Below are 18,904 nucleotides of genomic sequence, written 5' to 3' on the forward strand. Positions count from 1 at the left end.
AAATTCTTAACAAAAATATATAAAATATTGGATGAATTAATGTTATCATAAATTACTAAATAAAAAAATATATAACATATTGTATAGTATCAGTCTAATCATAAGAATTAAGAAAAAAATAGTAAAAAAAAATGTAAAAAAATGTAAAATTTATTCCATGTAGATTTGCATATGGAGATCATGTTGAACGGTTCAAATCAAATATTTTAATTTAAAAATTGAAGATATTGGTCCATATTTTTGATCAACCTGTGCTATGTATAGCACCATAACCTCACTCGATTATTTATCAATTATTCTATAAAATACATGTTCGAAGTTGTTCTTGTTCATATTCCTATCCAATAAACTAACGAAAATCCTTTTCTTATTCAAACACTTACCCATTATAATAGAAATACAAAAATAACAGGCAAATGAATATATAAAGACAACATCTACGTAATATCATAAATTATAAAAATTATAATTTCTGATCTCATAATTTAAAATATACATTATTGTTTAAAAAAATACAGAATATTGTATAAATCAAGTGTATCATATATAATTAATTTTTAAAAAAATGTAAAATATTACATAAAGATATTATTTTAAACTACTAAATAAAAATTATATAAATCAACACGTGTATATAAACTAAACAGAATATTTTTCTTAGCTTTGAGTTTTGTTTAAGGCCCCTCCTTGACGTAGAAGCGTCTTGGCCTCCTGGGGCTCCTCCGCCACACATGGACCTATCTCTGATGACTCTATCCAAACCTCCAATCCCAATGGCAGTCAGTCTACTCTCCCCACACAAACCAAAACTATGGGCCCACAGCCCCCATCCCGACCGACATTCCTCCTCCCTAATTCTCGCGCGCACACGCGTCGCTAATTCTCCCGCTTCTTCTGAACTATAATTGCCCCGTAAAACTTAACTGATGAAGTTAACAAATTAGGGGTTCATTACTTTGACAAACAGTGACATGTCAGAGCAAGTAGAAGGGGAGGTCGAGCAGCCGCAGCTGGACTTCGGGCTTCCGGAGTCGGTTCTGGAGGTGCTCCCATCCGACCCGTTTGAGCAACTGGATGTGGCGCGTAAGATCACGTCGATTGCTCTGGCGACACGTGTCGCGCGGCTTGAGTCTGAGTCGGCTCGGCTGCGTGCCATGTTAGCTGAGAAGGATGACCTGGTCGCTGAGTTGCGTGTGCAGCTTGAGACACTTGATGCTTCTCTCTCGGATATGTCAAGTCAGCTTGCGAGAGTGGCAGAGGAGAAGGTACCTTTGATTTTATTAAAAATCAGAGCTAGATATGTAGCAAGGTAATACTGGCATATGAAATTCTAGCGCTGAGGCAATATATTGGAGTGGTATTTTCATAGGATACCATGTTGTTTGTATAATTCCCCCCTATAATTTATACTTATATGTAATTCTCATGGTTACCAATTGATATTCATTCTGTAAATTTTACTGCTGTTCGAATTAGTCTCATGTTGATACTGGGAATTTAATGTGACATAGTAGAGAATCCAGTTAAAATTAAATTCAGTAAATTAAAAATGAGATTGGATGGGAATTGAGAGAATTTTGAAAACACAATTAGATATTCTCACTTCTGGTACAATGTGTGTTAGCTTTTGTTAACTTGTAGTAGTGCGTTTTAGGAGGATGGATCTATATGAACCAGTTAAGTAAAATTTATTTTATTTCAACTGGTATTGCCTTTATGAACGTGATTTTGAAAAATAGCTGTATTTGTTTGTGCAGGAGAACCTTTTGAATGAGAATGTGTCGCTGTCTAATACCGTGAAAAAGCTCAACAGAGATGTTTCCAAGGTGTGGCAATGAACAAATTTGAAAATTTAAACAATTCCTTATTAGGATATTCTCAGCAACTTCATGTCAGATTGATTTTCCAGTGTTTTCCAATAATAGCCATGCACATGTTAAATTTGAAAAATATATGAGATTTTGTGCCAAGAAAATTTGAGAACAGAGAAAGGTTTTGTTTGGTTGAACCTTCAAGAAAAATAGGTTTGAGACCCCTGTAAGCCTACTTTTGGCACTGAAACTTACTAATAACCTTTTCAGTTTGAAGTTTTCAAGAAGACATTTATGAAGTCGCTTCAGGAAGAGGATGAGACCCCTGTAAGTTTTTCTTCAACTTTGTTTTTCGTATTAGTAATACTTTTTAAAAGTTCACAGCAGCATGCTTTGATGATACTTAAAAAACAGAGAGAGAGAGAGAGAGTTGAAGAATTCAATCTTTATTTCATTTTTGATTGTGTTACCGTACAATGAGTGATACATCTCTATTTAAAGCCAACAGTTTAGTCTTCTAACTAATCTTTAATTACTTGCTAATTACATCTTTTTTTTTATTGTGTTACCGTACAATGAGTGATACATCTCTATTTAAAGCCAACAGCTTAGTCTTCTAACTAATCTTTAATTACTTGCTAATTACATCTTTGCCACTAACTAATTATGTTATTGCCTCACTTGCTAATTACATCATTATCACTAACTAATTGTGTTACAACAACCACTAACTGGTGCGCCACTGTTGCTGGTGCTACCACTGGTGCACCAGTGCTATTGGTTTTGGTCCACCTTGTCTTGTGCTCTATTATACATCCATCTTTATATATTGATTGGCTCGGTGTAGAATGACGGGCCTCCTAGAGCTAGGCTCACAGAATCTTTGGATGAAGATCTTGGGCTCTCCGCTTTGAAAATATCATCTGCAAAGAGTCAGTCATCAGAAGGTGCCAGTTCGGTTACAGTGGGAAGCAATTACGTGGAAGCAGAAGGTGCATAATTTATTTGTAATTACTAAGATAATGCAACTATGTGGTAAATGATGTCCTGGTTATGTATAACTTGACTTGTGAGGTCCTTCATCAAATTGGAACACTCATGGCCCCCCCCCCCCCCTCAAAAAAAATAATAATAAAAATGAAGGAAAGGAAAAATATTCAGAGGGCCAAAAAGCTCCTGTTCAATTTTCCTAACTGTGATTCCTTCTTAAGTGAGTTTTTCATCTAAAAGTTCATTACTGGAAGTCCGATAAACATATATCATTTATTTAAGTTTTATTCTTCCTGGATTCCACTCTATTGTCAGTTATTTCTCTATGTAGAATAGATAGCTGAAAGGAATCAGTAATACCAAGCTTTGTTCTTGCATTCTGTATGTTTTCATCCTTTGCAGTTCCAAAACCAAGTAGAAGGCTTGGGCCTTTGGCATCCCAAGGTGCCACGCCAAGAATGACCCCACCAGACTCGCCAACTAGGGTTTCTGCGTCAGGGTCCCCAACAAGGCCCCTTAGGTCTTCCTCTCCGAGGCGGCATTCCATTGCAGTTACGCGAAATATGTATGATGATAGGTCATCTCTATATTCATCCCTACCGAGCCATCACAGCTCCATGACCTCTCCCTTTGACACTGCCAATCAAACAGGTTTTTCTCATGTACCTTGTAATTAACTTGACTTGGGTCTCCCATAGCATTGTTAGCTTAGCAATCTTTGTAAAGATTTGTATTTGTATTGCTTATCAATCATTCTCCTTTCTATGGCTTTGTTACAGTGTAACAAGAATTGTATAACCTTCCTATTATCTTGGTGGGCTGGTGGCACCAATTTCAGTTAGATATTGACATGTTGACACACATACTATCTTTAGTGCGCTTGTAGCAGTTAATATAATATCTTGAAATTTTACACATTTTAATATGTTTTTATCTGCTTCAGGACGGACAAGAGTCGATGGAAAAGAGTTCTTTCGTCAAGTCAGGTCTGTATTTTTATACACTTTGTGCCCTTTTATTTTTTGGGAACATGAGATGAGGGTTAAAAGTCTTCGAATCACCCAAGTGCAGGCATTGAGTTTAAAACCTGCTACCTCTAACACAGAGGACAATGTCTTAGCCAACTGTGCCAGGCTTGATTCTCCTTCTGTACCCTTCTCTTGCTTTCATTATTGATTGTCCAAAAGAATTGATACTCAGCTTCATTTGAAGGATTTTTCTTTAGCTCTTAATCTCTGAAAAAAAAAGTCATTTGATGTCTATACGTAGTGTTTTATAAGCAGCTAACTCATTCAGTTCTTTGCTAACTTTGCAGGAGCCGTTTGTCTCATGAGCAGTTCAGCGCCTTCCTGGCGAACGTGAAAGAATTAAATGCACATAAGCAAACAAGAGAGGTATATAATGACAAAGGTGTACAGTTTTGAAAGTGGTACTGAACCTATGATCTCTGATACTGATACTAAATCTGTCAGACAGGTAGTAGGAAACTGATCATTTGTGAATAATTTTTGAACTACACTAATGGTGCTTACTATTTCTGTTCTGTTGGTACTTTTATCATGTATTGATTATTTGTGGATTGGTTGAAACATTTAATACTCAAGTTTCAGCTAGGAGTAAAAAAGATAAAACTATCAGGAAACGAAACAGAGGGTAAATGAATGGTGCAAAACTAATTAGTCCCACTACCAGTACTAACGGACCAAATCTTCAATTCTTGCTGATTCTCTTAAGGTTCATTGTTTTAATTACAGGAAACACTCAGAAAAGCTGACGAGATATTTGGTCAAGACAACAAGGACCTCTACACGATATTTGAGGGTTTGATCTCTCGGAACCTTCAATAAAGGTGAAAGTTCCATGGAGGCATAGCCGTTTATCTAGTTTTGTTGTACAATATTATCATCTTGTAAGGGTATTAACGTATTTTGTCCCGTTTACTACAGTAATTATGGTATTTTATTATCTCATTTTGATTGGAAATGTACAAATTGTTACATCATAATTCTTTCTCAGTGCATAAAAGCATTTGCTAAGATGGATCAGTAAAGTATCTTCGGATTGTTTGGTTGCATCATTTTACTGACAGCTAGCTATTAGGGCGTGTTATGTGATTTAACTATCATGATTTGAGAATGCAATGGCTTGACAACCTCCATTAACCAAAGCCAAGACCCCATAAGATGGTTTTGAACAGGTTTAACAAACCTGTGATTTTGTTCTACAATATTTGACTTGTCTGATTTTCTAATAATGCCAAGTTTGTGTATCTGCATACTCGATTCTAATAATGCCATGTTTGTGTATCTGCATACTCGAAGTACTGTTCTTTTTACTAAAAGCTGACCAATAAACTAACAATTTCAAACAAGAGGAACAAGTAAATTGATCCCATCAAAATCAGATTTATTCTACTTACAGATTTCCCAAAAGAAAAAAAGAAAAGAAAATCAGGAATGTTCCTGAATTGCCCTTCCAAATCGGGTTGCTTAAAGCATGGCAAAAATTTGGGTTTAGTGAATATTTTATTGCTGACGAGATTCACAGTGCATGAGTGCAACATCAGCCCTCAAAAAATTGAAATCAAATTAAAAGAAAAGAACAGTACATTGGAACATCACTGATTCACTGCCCACTATGGAAAGAAAAATGTATAATCATATACAACATGATTTTTTTTTTCAAATAAAGGTTGGAGGTCAAACCATCAAACTATTTAATATTCATAAATAATTATTCATTTTGAATTTCGAACGTGCAAAATAACGGATAAGATCAAATTGGACATCAACCATCCGGCTACAAAAATTAATCACAATAATATCCTTCTTTACAATTCTTGCATTCCGCATAAGATTTGCGGTCAAACCATCCAACTATTTAATATTCATAAATAATTATTCATTTTGAATTTCGAACGTGCAAAATAACGGATAAGATCAAATTGGACGTCAACCATCCTGCTACAAAAATTAATCACAATAATATCCTTCTTTACAATTCTTGCATTCCGCATAAGATTTGCGCGTGGCGAGCTTCAATGCCTTCTTTGAAGAAGATTTTTAGCATCTGGTTGTACACGGCCCAAGTCAAGAGGCTGTCAGAACCAGCGTTGTGAGCACGACCAATAACTCGTTCTACCTTAAGGATCTTAGCGACATTCTCCAAACCGCCATAAAGCCCATTGCAGGACTTAATTAGATGTTTTACATCAAACACATCTTTGCCAAAATAAGCGGTGACAAAGTAGAAGAACATATGCATATGATCCGGCAGCCGTTGTCTCGAAATGAGCTTCATTAAATATGCTACATCATAGGCACCATGGAACGTTATCCAAATTTTATTAGAATTGCAAGGCAACCCGGATGACCAAAACAGATAAGCAAATCTGTCCGGGTCAACACCCTGGGTGTAATTCTTGCAAAAGTCTATCCCTTGCGATTTCAATAATTCAATTGAAGTCGGTGCATGTGAATCGGTCATGGGGTTGAATCCTCTGAAATTGAATTCCCAAGTAATAGCGTCGTCACCGTCTCTGTTGGAAAATGTAAGGCCTAACTGAATTAACTTGAGGTTGTCAACATTGGCCTTGACCAGCGAGTAGCGTTGCTCAGGGGTGAGGTCCCTAGGGTGTGTAGTGGTCTGGTACAGCAACCCAGGAAATTCGGTATCGATCGTCACGTATCGATATGAGTTGGCAACCTGCATTATGACAGCAAATTCATGTCCAAGATTATGCTCAAAAACATGTCGCACCTGCACTGCCCGGCTACGTCTTGCTTGGTGGAGAGCCATGTTTACTCTGTTCATAATAAACTCTCTCTTTTTCTGTGACCTTTTACCTTTTTTTTTTCCCCTCTCTTTCGCTGTGTATTGTGGTGATGAATTGTATGACTGGTGTTTTAACAGTATATATAAAAGATACTGCTGAAAAAATAGCAAAAATAGAATTTTGACTGTTTCCTTAATTATTTAAGCCTGAAATACAAAGACAATTATAAGTTGTCGCACTGCTCAAAAAAATATATCAAAAATAGGATTCTAAAAGGAAATTGTAAGTTCAATTTTAAATGAGTTCCTTTTTTTGAATTCTGTGCACCGAATTCTTCACTTGAAATACCGAAAATAAACTGAAAATATCAAAAATTTAAATAGCGTTTATCGCGTCATAGCGGAACGGGACTATATATATTGTGTTGCAATAACGTGCTATAATGTCGATTGTGCTATAGTTTTTATGATCCAAAAACACAAGAATACGCTATTTAGAACCTTCAAAAATATAAAAATGCTCAATAAAACTTAAAGCTTTTCTCATTTTGGGGCTAAATTTTTTAAAAATGTATGCTTTCTATATCTGTCATAGAGCGGTACTCATCTATTCTAAACTTGCCTCCAACATGAAGTACTTACAATATCAGTTGATTTGATAATTTTAGGATAAAAAAAAGCTGATATATGTGACAATATATAATTGTCTTCGTATTTCAGGATTATTTTTTTTGCTTTTTCTTTTTTTAGATACAACATTAATTTGTTTTGTCCATTAAGCACTTAAATTATAACATTAAGAGGAGAGATATATAATTTATTCCTCGTATTTACGGATTTTGGCGCAGAAGCTGCCAGGTTTGAAATTAAAAAAAATATTCAACGCATGAAAAAATTTGGTTGCCCACTCTTATGCTAGTCACTAATTAAGAAATATAATTTCTTGTTGCCTTCACACTTATGATTATCAATATGTTATTTGTCAAGACTATTTCTCAATATTAAATTTCAACCTTACTTCAATTATTATATAGTGTTATTTACAAAATGTATAGTATTCTCACTTCAAAATCAAAACTGCATTACAAAAAAAGCTATTAATTATCACATAATGGTTTGAAAATTACATATAATTTTCATTCTAGAGTAACATAGTAGCACCCAAAAACTAATAATTCGATATTAACCAAATTATTACGCATACCAAACATTCTATATTGATTCTCTTAAAATTAATGTTAACCATCATTCTTGAAACGTGAGATCGAGTTCAACATCAATTCAAAGGGTTAGTCATTATATCTACATGACAATAGAATAAGAATGAAATTTGTACCTTCACATACACAACAATTTCATGATATGGAGTTGGTAACATTTATACAACTATTATATAATATTGCTTTTATGCAAATAGGCAAATTAAAAAATTTAAGTGTGTTAAGATTTTTTTTTTATCTCCAAGCAAGTCCTCCTGTCAAAATAATATTAAATGAATAAATAAATAAATACATATTGTTTAGTTCATTTTTTATTTCAAAATATTAATGTCTTGAGTTGAAACACTAGGATATTGGAGGAAAATCAACTAAAACAAATTAAAAAAAAAAACAGGTAGTAATTTGTTACTTTTGAAATTTTAATGTATGAGTCGGCAACTAATATATATATATAATTATCTTTATATTTCAAGCTTGGATGATTAACATTTTTTCTCGATACAACATTAAATTGCTTTGTACATTAAGCACTCAAATCATAACATAGGAGAGAGAATTTGTTCCTCATATATACCGATTTTGGCTTTTTAATTTTTAGTTTTTAAATTCAAAACTAAAAACCTTAAAGAAAAATTATTCTTTTTAAGCACTTGACATTTGAAATTAATTTTTGCACTTTTATTGTAGTCACTAATTAAGAAATATAATTTTTTGAACTTTTGACACTTGTGATTATCAATATGTTATTTGACAAGTCTTTTTCTCAATATTAAATTTCAACCTTAATTCAGTTATTACATATAGTGTTATTTAAAAAAATGTGTAGTATTCTCACTTCAAAATCGAATTACATAATAAGCTATTATCACATAATGGTTTGAAATTACATTTCTAAAGTAATAGTAGCATAAAAAAAACTAATAATTCAATATTAACCAAATTATTACGCATTATAAATTGCATTTTAATTCCATGTAGCATATTGACTAAGCATTTAAAATGTCTTTCTTTTAGACAAAAGCTGGACACTACTAGAATTCACTCTTTTTTCATGCTTCCGAAAATGGCTTTTTCCAAGGGATTACCCTTGAAAAAAGCCCAAAAATCGTCATTTTCAAGTGCTACCCTTGAAAATACTACCGTTGATAATACCCTCCTTGGAAATAGTCAGTATTTCCAAGGCGACCGTTGGAAATACTCTTTTCTAGCTTTTTTCAAGAGACTACCCTTGAAAAAAGGGCCGTTGGAAATACTTTCAAATTTGGCCACTGTCTATATTATTTTCAAGGGGAGCATCGTGGAGCCCACCAGATTATTTTCAAGGGGAGGGAACATGGGTCCCACTTGAACATTTCCAAGGGTGACACCCCTGGGACCCACTTGAGTATTTTCAAGGGTAGTTTACGAGGGACCCACCCCAGCATATCCATGACCAGTGAAAGTGGGCCCCACTTGGTCAGAAATTGGCACTATTATTTGAATGGGCCCGTGCATTTTTTCCATGGATATACCTCTGGAATTACTAGCCTCCTATTTTTGGTACCAGAATGCTTTCATTGGACAATCCTCCCGGTACCAACCCAGTATTCCCTTACAATCCCCAATTCCCATTCAAACTGAGAACACATCTTACAAATCGATAGAAAACACATTGAGAAAAACATCATAAAGCATTTAATAAGCATAAACCTTTTAATAAGAATAAAGCATTAACATAGCATAATCAACACACATTGTATCAAAAAATGTTGAAAACCCATTACAACACAACACCGTGTACTTGCACATTGCTATACACCCAAAAATATTATCCCTTGGAAATATTAAAGACAGTATTTCCAAAAAAAAAATTCAACACCTTGCAACACAGTATTTCCAAAAAAATTCTGGCTTTTTCAGAATTTATAAATATATACTGGTACAATTTTACCAGTGAAAACATTTTGCCCTCACCATTGGATCATTGCGGCTTCACTCCTTGCAACCTCTTATCCAGTTTGAGCTTGATACTCACAAATCTTGTTACTCCACCTGTATCTTTTTAGAAAAAAAGGGTACTTTCATTAAATAATTTTTTTTTAATGAAAAGTTGTATAGCTATGTTATTTTTACAACTCAGTGACTTACTAATGCAAGAAATATTCTAAACCCCTTGAATTTTAAAATAAACCTCTGTTAGTATGCACCAATTATGCTTCAGCCACACACCAACATTTTAGTACCCATTTTGCATCATAAACATTTCCATTTAATAATTACCTACCAATCACTCCAAATACATGAAATGCATGGTTATGAGGAGAGCTTTGTTTTTATGCTCTTCCTTCAAGAATTAATGGAACTCTAAACCATGTGAACTTTTGTGTTGCCTTCCAACTACAAATTAACAAATTATAATGCTGTGTCGTTGGATTAATGAGCAGTAGTCAAGGTTAATAACAATTATGTGCTTGCTTACTCTTGTTGATGGTTGGTGCTATTTTCTAACAGTTGATAGATCTCACCATCTACGTTCCAGCACCTCGTGCAGCTAACCACAATGCAATGCCTATATTCAGATCATGTTTCAAAAATTACATCCAGTAATTAATAGTATATATTTATATTAAGGTTTTTGTACTTTTAGAGAGAAAAAGGTAAAGTAAATACCATGTAGGTAAAGTAGCAAGTTCATTTTAAAGTGTAAAATTGAAAGAAAGTACTTGAAGGAAAGTTTGCTGCTGCTGCCCGTGGATCAAAATTGTTGAAGAATGAGGGGAGTTGTAATTCGATCACCTAAAAAAGATAGCCATACAAGGAAATGTTTATTATGTAAGAAAATAATATATAGTAGCCTATCATTAAAATTTCTTATATTCAATTAGCATATTCCACTTTCCATATTTAGTAGGTCAAGGAATATAATAGAAAATGCACTGTTTCTTGGATATTCCCAAATTTCAAATGTAGAAAGTACCTCTAAAAGATTCAAGCCCATAACTATGGCTAAACCAGAGGCAGCCACAGGAAGACCTTGGCCAACTTGGCCATATGCCTTTCCCGCAAAGGAGGCAGCTACGCCTAGTATGGCTAGTGTTGTAGCCAAACCTAGTGCAAAAGCAATTGAATTTCCAATAACCTCTCCTAGTATGGCTAGTGTTGTAGCCCATTACGGTATTTTTTTTTCTTAAACAAAGATTTTCATTACCTCTCCTCAATCTTTCCCAGCACCAAAGGCTCCTGAAAAGTTAAAAAAAAGTGAAATGCATGAGAGGGAAATGTACTTTGCATTCAACATTATCATTTAACTAATGCATGCATTATGAAATTGGTTTACCTATGTAGCCTAGAGTCAATGGCAGAACACTCAATGTACAAGGGGATAAGCTGGTTACTAATCCAGCATCAAAAATAACAGCCAAACTGTAAATCATGAAGAAGATCTAATAAAGTTTGTCAAAAAATTTAGTAAAAAACTGTCAATTTTGCATAAGCACAATAAAAATTAATAAAGTAACCATCGGTGTAAAAAAAATCATGTGCAACCTAAATATAAGATGTAAAGAACCAGAACAAGACATTTTAGCAATTAATAACACAATAAACGAAATACAACTTTTGAAGAGAGATCTAACCTAGTGAAACTAAGAGCTGACAGCTGGTCTTGCACAACCAAATTAGCATCTTGGCTGGCTGAATAAAGCAAGCCTCCAAACCAATCACCGAAAAAAAAAATAACCAAAATCATAATTGCTTGAAAATGATTGAGCAGGGTTACCAATAGCCTTCTTTAAAAATAAATCTAGTGCAACTTAATGGTAGATTGTAACAAGTTTGCTTATTTTTCCGATTCCAAACAAAGCAGCTTGGATCAATCTCTCTATGATCAACCAAAGCAAGCAAAAGAGGCATTTCATCAAATAGTTGAAGTGCACCACAAGAAAGACAATAATAACTAATCAACTCATCAGTTCCCCGTAGCATACCTGCTATGCTACTAAACTTGTTGTCACTGAAGGAAGCGAGATTTTCTGTGCTGACACGACTAATTTGGGCCTCTTCAGAGTTCCTATTAGGCAGAAGGAGGTCAATTGCGTTAGAATTCTATGTGCGCATATGTGTGCGTGTGTGTGAGAGAGAGAGACTTGTGTTAATTTAAATTGCAATCAGATGCGTAAATTCACAAATTCAGCCACTGCTCGTCGCGGCCATCTTAGTCGCCACCTCTGCTACCTCGTCGCGGCGGCTGCATTGTAGAAGATGGAGAGCACAGATGGAGGTTTGCGTGTGCACAAGGGTTTGGTGGTGGGATTGGGCGAAGGTAAGGTCTAGTGGTTAGATCGTAAGTGAAAAAGATCGGCATTAGGTTTGGTGATAGCGGCAACTCCATTTGAAATTTCCGAAAAAGAAGAGGAAAATGGCGGATAAAATTGGAGGGAATGGAAAATTTTAGAGAGAGTAGGTGCCTAAAAATCTTCTCTGGATGAAATGGGAGAACAAAAAATTTGAGAAGTATAGATTTTAACAGAGCAATTTTAGCTTCAAGCAGTGTATCAGATATTTTAGAAGCTCCTTAAATTATATAGGTTGTGCGCTGCATAACTTAAAACTGCTTTGCTAATAAAATCACCTCAAATAAGTACATCATCACCATTTATTATTTATCAGACGGCTTGGAGGTTGATATTTGCTAATTATGTAATGCATATACATCAAATAATATGAAAAAAATTAAAATTAAAATTACTTATGTTTTTTAGGGCCAAATTATACTTATAAGTGTCAATTTTAAAGACTTTCATCGTTATTTGCCCCTTCAAATTTAGCAAATATTTGCGGACCGTTCATTTTCACGTAAATGATCGACGGTTGATTTTCAATGAAATGATTCTAAATTTGTTTTGAAATGATCAAGGAGATATATTAAACACAACCAACATAAAAGTTTTGAAGTTTTGTTGTGTCTGAGCTTTGATCCAACGTGAAGTATTTATAGCCCTTCGATGTTTCGATATTCCGTCGACTTGATGGATAGGTAAATAAATATAAAATTTCATCAAAATTTTCTGCAATAATATATATGCAGTGCTCTTTGATTTCAACGGTTTCGATCGACCAACAGACGACATGTATACGTGTGCCTTCATTAACTCACAAAGCAAGAGTATATGTTTCATAGAACATAAACTCTTGCTCTGTGAGTTAATGAAGACGCACGTAAACACATTGTTCGTTGGTCGATCGGAACCGTTGAAATTAAAGAGCACTGCATTTATTTCCTTATAGCAAAGTTTGATCTGATTTCATGTTCATTTACTTATCCATCTGGCTGATGGAATATCGAGATATCGAAGGGCTATGAACATTTGTAAATCTAAGCCGTTCGATTAAAAATGTGTCATCCTGATTGTCAATGGACATCTCCATTATCTCAGGAGATCCGGACCAATCTATACTATGTATCTAATCCTTGATGATTGCTACAATATAATGAATTAAACAGCGTCTCTGACAAATGGGTCCCTTTCTTCGAATTCGTATCCTCTGCATTAACTCAAAAAGGAATCTTTTGAGTTAAGTATCTAGACCATCTGATTTGTTTTGATAGTCGCGCAAATTAGATCCGCACTAAAAGTAAAGACCCCTATGTTTTAGGGGAGGGTCGGATGGACTCCGTTTATAATCAGACGGCTGGTATCGATTCTTTCTTTTTTTGAGTTATTGCAGACGATGCAGACTCCCTTTCTTCAGCGGTATCGATTTTTTTTTCTTCTTTTTCCGCATTTCCCTTCTCTCTACTCCCCTCCGATCCTCATTCCCACCACCCTTTCTCCTCCCTCTGCCTCCTCTCCTCCTCCACCGCCACCTTTTTTTCCCTTCCCCTTCCTCCGACGGTCCCATCCTTCGCCGCCGCAGCTCTGTTACACCGCCCCCTCCGAGATCGCTTTCACTCACCTCCTCCGCAACTGGTACTCTCTTCTCTCTATTTTTTTTAACCATTTTTTGTTATACACTAATATTGATTAATTTTTGTTTAATTGGGGCTTTTTAACTGAATTAGGGTTTTACCAGTAAAAGAGAAAAATGGAAATGAGCAGTAAAAGAGGAGAGAGGTGGAAACACCCCAACTCGGTTTTGTGAGAAGAAAAAAGAGAGAGAGGGAGGGAGAGCTCTCAGCCGAGAGAGAGAAACTGTCATTAAGAAGTTTGACACAGAGGTAAATATACGCAAACTATATGTTGATGATTTTTACCTGGTTTTCAGTGTTGTCTGCTCTGCTGGTGTGGAGGAGCTGCCTATCTCCAACACTGGTTTCCATAGCTGCTACCAGATACCCTCTCCAGTGTTTGCTTGCGACACGATTGTAAAGGTGGAGATCAGCACCTATAGGCTGGTGGTGCCATCAGAATTAACCGGCCTTCGTAATAAGGTTAACTAAAGAAGTATGATTTACACATTTGCTTTAGGTGGACATTAGCACAATGCTAGAACCGCGATCCCTTGCCTCTTATTAATATGAATCCCTTATTGATTCATTAAATTAGGAAAATTTTCTGCATATGCTGTTGAAAGGGGCAGTTTTTTTGTTCCTCTATGTTCCTTGTTTTCTGCTTTATTTATTTTCTGTTAAAGGGAGAGCTTGCACTCTATGCGTGAAATTAGATGGATGCTTGTAAATTCAGACTTATGTCAACATATACTAGTGCTGGATGTGCTGGCACCGGATATAGTTACACGAGAATTTTTCAGTTTAAGTAATTTTGTACAAAGAAACTAATTTCTAAGAATCAGTTAAGCTTGATCCATTGTCGGATTGTATTATTTACAAGTCACTATGCACTAAACAAATAGAAAAGCATAGCTCTAATTCAAATATGTTCAAACTGCTACATCTGCATGTAGAGGACATTCATATAAATATATTGAAAAATGAATTTCTTGATTTGGAATTTTCTGTGATTTATGATCAATTTTAGAAGTTCATCTTTTGAAATTGGGATTGGTTCAGAAAAATTGCTACCAGCCTGAAATTTGTCAGTTAGAAAACCACCTGTTCATCATAGTCCCTGAGCCATAAACATTCTGAAATTAATTAGGCATAAAGTTCAAGTATTGATGGTCATTTCCATATAAAAAACTCCAAATTTGGCCCAGCCAATTGCTCTCAGCAAAAATCACAAATCAGATTGTCAGAATAGAGAACTGCAGTTTACCAACTAACAGATTTGGTCATTTTGAAAGGAGAATTGTGCAAAATCAATTGAATTACTTGTATGAAATTTTGTAGATTTGACCATTTCCAAAGAAGGTAAACTAGTGTCTTACTAATTTAAGTCTTCTTCTTATTATCTTGTACTTGGTGAAATAACTTATCTTATCGATGACCTCATTTTATTCAAAAAAGAGAGAGCTGACATTGCTTTTTTTTTTTTTTTTTTTTTTGCCTCTTAGTCTAGTAATTGGAGATGGAAGTATACAAGGAAATGGACAAATGATCATATTACGAAGAAAAATTGCAGGTGGATTTTTTTACACTTTTTATTGTTTTGAGAAAAATTGTAGGTGGATTTTTTCTGATCATAGATATATGAAATTATGTGTTGAATAATGAGGTACTTTGATTTTGTAAATATGATACTTGGATAATATGATATTATTATCGTGTTATTTAGTAATCTTTTTATATAATTTAGTATTATTAATTGGAATTGTGGGTGTTTATTGTACTAGTTTTATTGTTGTGATTTATTATTTTCATCATTCAAAGGGGCATCTCAAATAAACAAAAATGTTTCTCTCCAGGAGCTAAACATTTCCAAGGGTAGTCCCTTGGAAATATTATGTCTAACTATAAAATAATATAAACTGAATCAATAAAACATTTTCAAGGGTGTGCTCCAGCATTTCCATGGGCCTCAGCATAAAATAATATAAACTGAATCAACAGAGTATTTTCAAGGGTATTGTGCTCCAGCATTTCCATGAGCCTCACTATAAAATAGTATAAACAGACTTACCAAAACATTTTCAAGAGTAGTCCCTTGGAAATAATATGAGCTCTCAATAAAATATAGTATTCGTTCTGTTTAGCGGGTCATGGGTCATGCAAAAGTATTTCCAAGGGTGGATAGCAAGCATTTTCAAGGGTTGGCATCAGGGATTTCCATGCGCTACTATTTCCAAGGGCCTACCCTTGAAAATAGTTAAATGTGTCAGCAAACTCAATTTCATTTCCAAGGGCCCTTCTTACCCTTGAAAATACAGATGCTACCCTTGAAAAAAGCGGAAATTCTAGTAGTGGGAGCACGTTAAAGAAGTGAGTATACTCCACCGATTTTCAATAAAAAAACAACCAAAACCACCTACTTCATCAAAATGATTCCACACAACTGATTTTCTCTTTTTTTGATTAACTTCGGATTAGTTGGATCGATTCGTTTTGAGAATCCTCGACCTCAGGGTTTGCTTGAAAGTGAGTATGAGACATTAACTGTACAAAAAAAAATCATCTCGTACCTAGACTAATTAACTGTACCAAAAAAATCATCTTCTGTTATTGAGGTACTTACACTAATTAGTCTTATTTGAATAATATTTGTGCCTAGTGGTAACAAGCTTAAGGACAATTAATTAACTTTCTAGTTAATTTTAAAGATACAACTAGGTACAAATATTATTCAAAGAATACAAATTAGTCTAACTACCTCAATAACAGAAGAGTATTGGAACTTTCAAGCAGCAGCTGATGTCAACTCAATCAGAAAGCTTGTTCTAACCCGAGACTTGATAACTGAAAGTCCAAATTATTGGAACTTAGTTAAGCATCATAACAAAATCCAAAAACAATTATTCTCAGCTTGATATCTAATCTAATCACTTAACACATCTCAGAAAGTGGTACTGGAAGAGAGATGCTTTGACAAATTTAATGTGAAATAGTTAGAAATTAAACATTCTACTCACATTTATTATTCAAAGCATAAGATCCTGGGACAGGCTGAATTTGCAAGGATAGTTGTACCATAAAACTATAAAGTTACTAAACAATATATATTGAACATAAAAATTATAACTTACTGATTCAGAAAGCTAATATGATGCTATGAAAGCTGACATTAGTGTCCTCACAATACTAAGAAAACCAGAAATGGGATCCTGAAAAGATGAAACCATCACTGATAAACATTGCAATCCTTAAAATATCTGATTAACCAAAGAAAGAAAGGAGAAAAGAAAGAAAAGACTGACATCTGACTTTTGAATGTGTTGCTTCCAATAATCTCAAGCAAATAGTCAAAAGGGGCACGGCCTGTGAATGTGTTGTTACCTGAATTAATCCAAATTAATGAGCTTCTGTTATGATATGTATGTCAGATAGCAATAATTGGTTATCATATGACCTTTGAATAATTAGTTGAAAACTAAATCAGAGCACCTTTTAAAAAATCTTTAGGTAGACGCTGACCACATAAATTGGCACATCAATGTATTCATAAAATTGTACTGATCTATGAGACTGAAAAGACCCTACAATTAATGTGCCAATATTTGATGTTGGTGTATTCTTTTACTATATAAATAGAATATAAAAACGTAAAATACGGTATTTTAAATTAAGATATGCTTTATGGGTTCGAGCTTGACAGCTTAACCATTTCAAATAAAATATCAAATAATATTGGCACTACGGATTAATTCGAAGCATTTTTATTTAAAGGATATTAAATAATTCATTGTTACTGTTTTTATTTTTCCAATTTCAATAGTCAGGAAAGATAATGCGTAACAACATTATGTATGTCAGAAAACTTGCCTTAGATTGCATAAAAAAAAAATGGAATCATTTGCTTCTATTCATATCTTTTCCTAGACTACTCATGCTAAATTGAAGCAACCCAATTCTTCATGTATTTACTCATGAAAAGTTCTCATTCTCTCATATCTGAACAAATAATAAAAAAAAGAATAGTACCATTAGTAACTTAAACAAGGACAGATTGAAACGATACAATTGTTATTGGACAATTTATTATTAGACATCATAGAACAAGACACCGACAACTTAATTGGAGATAAATCATGGGCAATATCGATTGCAATTCCTAGTTGTTGACTGAATTTCATATCCTATGTTAACAAATGCTTCCAGGATGTTAAACTATAAAGTTTGAATTGGTAGAAAGTAACATATTTGAATAATATAATTTGCTAAGAGCAAAGAACATCTTACTAGGCTTAATAAATGTCATAGTGTACCTTTAATACAGTATCAGCAGCTTGTAATAGAAAAGAACTTATCATTAGAAGTGGCCAAAAAATACCAGCACCTTTTAGTGATGCATTAGCTCCAGATCCACTGTAAAAATAAGCACATTTTCTTATTTAGAACAATTACAACAGAAGTTACAGAACACGTACTTTAAACAAGCTAAATTATTCTGGCAGGGATGCACCAACATTAGGAAAGTGCCTTAAAAAATTAATCTGCTATACTAGGCATGCTCCAGTAATAACCAATAAGTCATGGTACCATATACCTCGCAACTTTAAAAGCAATTACCTAAAAAATGCCTTAAATGTAAATTGTAGATAGTAAAAGCGGCCATTTTTTTTAATACCCTTAAAAAAAGAGAAAATTTTAAAAATGTCCTGACCGTCTGGCCCACGGGCCGGCCCAAAACACAAGCGGACCGCCTGGCCCACAGACGGGTCACAGCACTAGCGGACCTCCCGTGGGACGAGTGGTCCTTTTTTTTATTTTAGAGATCTTAGTATTTTAATTTAAATAATTTTGTGAAGAAAAAGTTTTCTTGTTTAGAGTGTATGCCAAAAAATAAGACATTTGATATATTTATGAAGTGATGTCGTACTCTTTATAACTTTGATTTTTTATTTTTTTATTTTTTTGATGAACTTTGATTTTTTATTTTTTTATTTTTTTGATGAACTTTGATTTTATTTGTCAGTTGGATATCACAAGTCTAAATATAACACTAATTAAGGACTTGACCTTTATTCAAAAATTTACAAGCTCTGACAGCTTGTTGACCTTCTTCTCTTTTTCCGATTTTTATAATATATGTATAATATATACATATACATATACAGATACACATACACACACACACA

The 18,904-nt window shown here is 34.2% G+C and overlaps 1 protein-coding gene, 2 long non-coding RNA genes and 1 pseudogene across 4 annotated transcripts; 1 reads left to right on the forward strand and 3 right to left on the reverse strand.

Moving 5' to 3' along the window:
- Positions 1–844: 844 nt before the first annotated feature.
- Positions 845–4,846, forward strand: LOC144573174 (PH-response transcription factor). The gene is made up of 8 exons (XM_078322882.1): positions 845–1,265; positions 1,758–1,826; positions 2,082–2,138; positions 2,659–2,803; positions 3,204–3,452; positions 3,745–3,787; positions 4,117–4,195; positions 4,556–4,846. The coding sequence occupies exons 1-8, from the start codon at positions 972–974 to the stop codon at positions 4,646–4,648; spliced, it is 1,029 nt and encodes a 342-aa protein (XP_078179008.1). The 5' UTR covers positions 845–971; the 3' UTR covers positions 4,649–4,846.
- A 902-nt stretch (positions 4,847–5,748) lies between these two features.
- LOC144573440 (putative CCR4-associated factor 1 homolog 11 pseudogene) lies at positions 5,749–6,601 on the reverse strand (annotated as a pseudogene).
- A 2,956-nt stretch (positions 6,602–9,557) lies between these two features.
- LOC144573450 (uncharacterized) lies at positions 9,558–10,467 on the reverse strand. The gene is made up of 3 exons (XR_013517973.1): positions 10,445–10,467; positions 10,254–10,343; positions 9,558–9,832 (listed from the first exon to the last, which is right to left on the reverse strand). It is a non-coding gene; the product is annotated as an uncharacterized LOC144573450 (long non-coding RNA).
- Positions 10,468–11,430, reverse strand: LOC144573451 (uncharacterized). 2 transcript variants are annotated; one of them, XR_013517975.1, is made up of 5 exons: positions 11,410–11,430; positions 11,112–11,197; positions 10,983–11,014; positions 10,752–10,913; positions 10,468–10,570 (listed from the first exon to the last, which is right to left on the reverse strand). It is a non-coding gene; the product is annotated as an uncharacterized LOC144573451 (long non-coding RNA). The 2 variants fall into 2 exon arrangements; XR_013517974.1 differs by lacking the exon at positions 11,410–11,430 and having other exon boundaries at positions 10,983–11,120.
- Between the last annotated feature and the right edge of the window lie 7,474 nt (positions 11,431–18,904).

The sequence above is a fragment of the Carex rostrata genome, chromosome 21, assembly GCF_964058835.1.
Source record: "Carex rostrata chromosome 21, lpCarRost1.2, whole genome shotgun sequence".
NCBI lineage: Eukaryota > Viridiplantae > Streptophyta > Magnoliopsida > Poales > Cyperaceae > Carex > Carex rostrata.

Excerpts from the sequence above, each read along its gene's own strand:
- LOC144573174 (XM_078322882.1), top strand. The coding sequence starts at position 972 with ATGTCAGAGCAAGTAGAAGGGGAGGTCGAGCAGCCGCAGCTGGACTTC. Across the intron at positions 3,453-3,744 it reads TGACACTGCCAATCAAACAG|GACGGACAAGAGTCGATGGA; the intron begins GTTTTTCTCATG and ends TATCTGCTTCAG. Across the intron at positions 3,788-4,116 it reads GAGTTCTTTCGTCAAGTCAG|GAGCCGTTTGTCTCATGAGC; the intron begins GTCTGTATTTTT and ends CTAACTTTGCAG.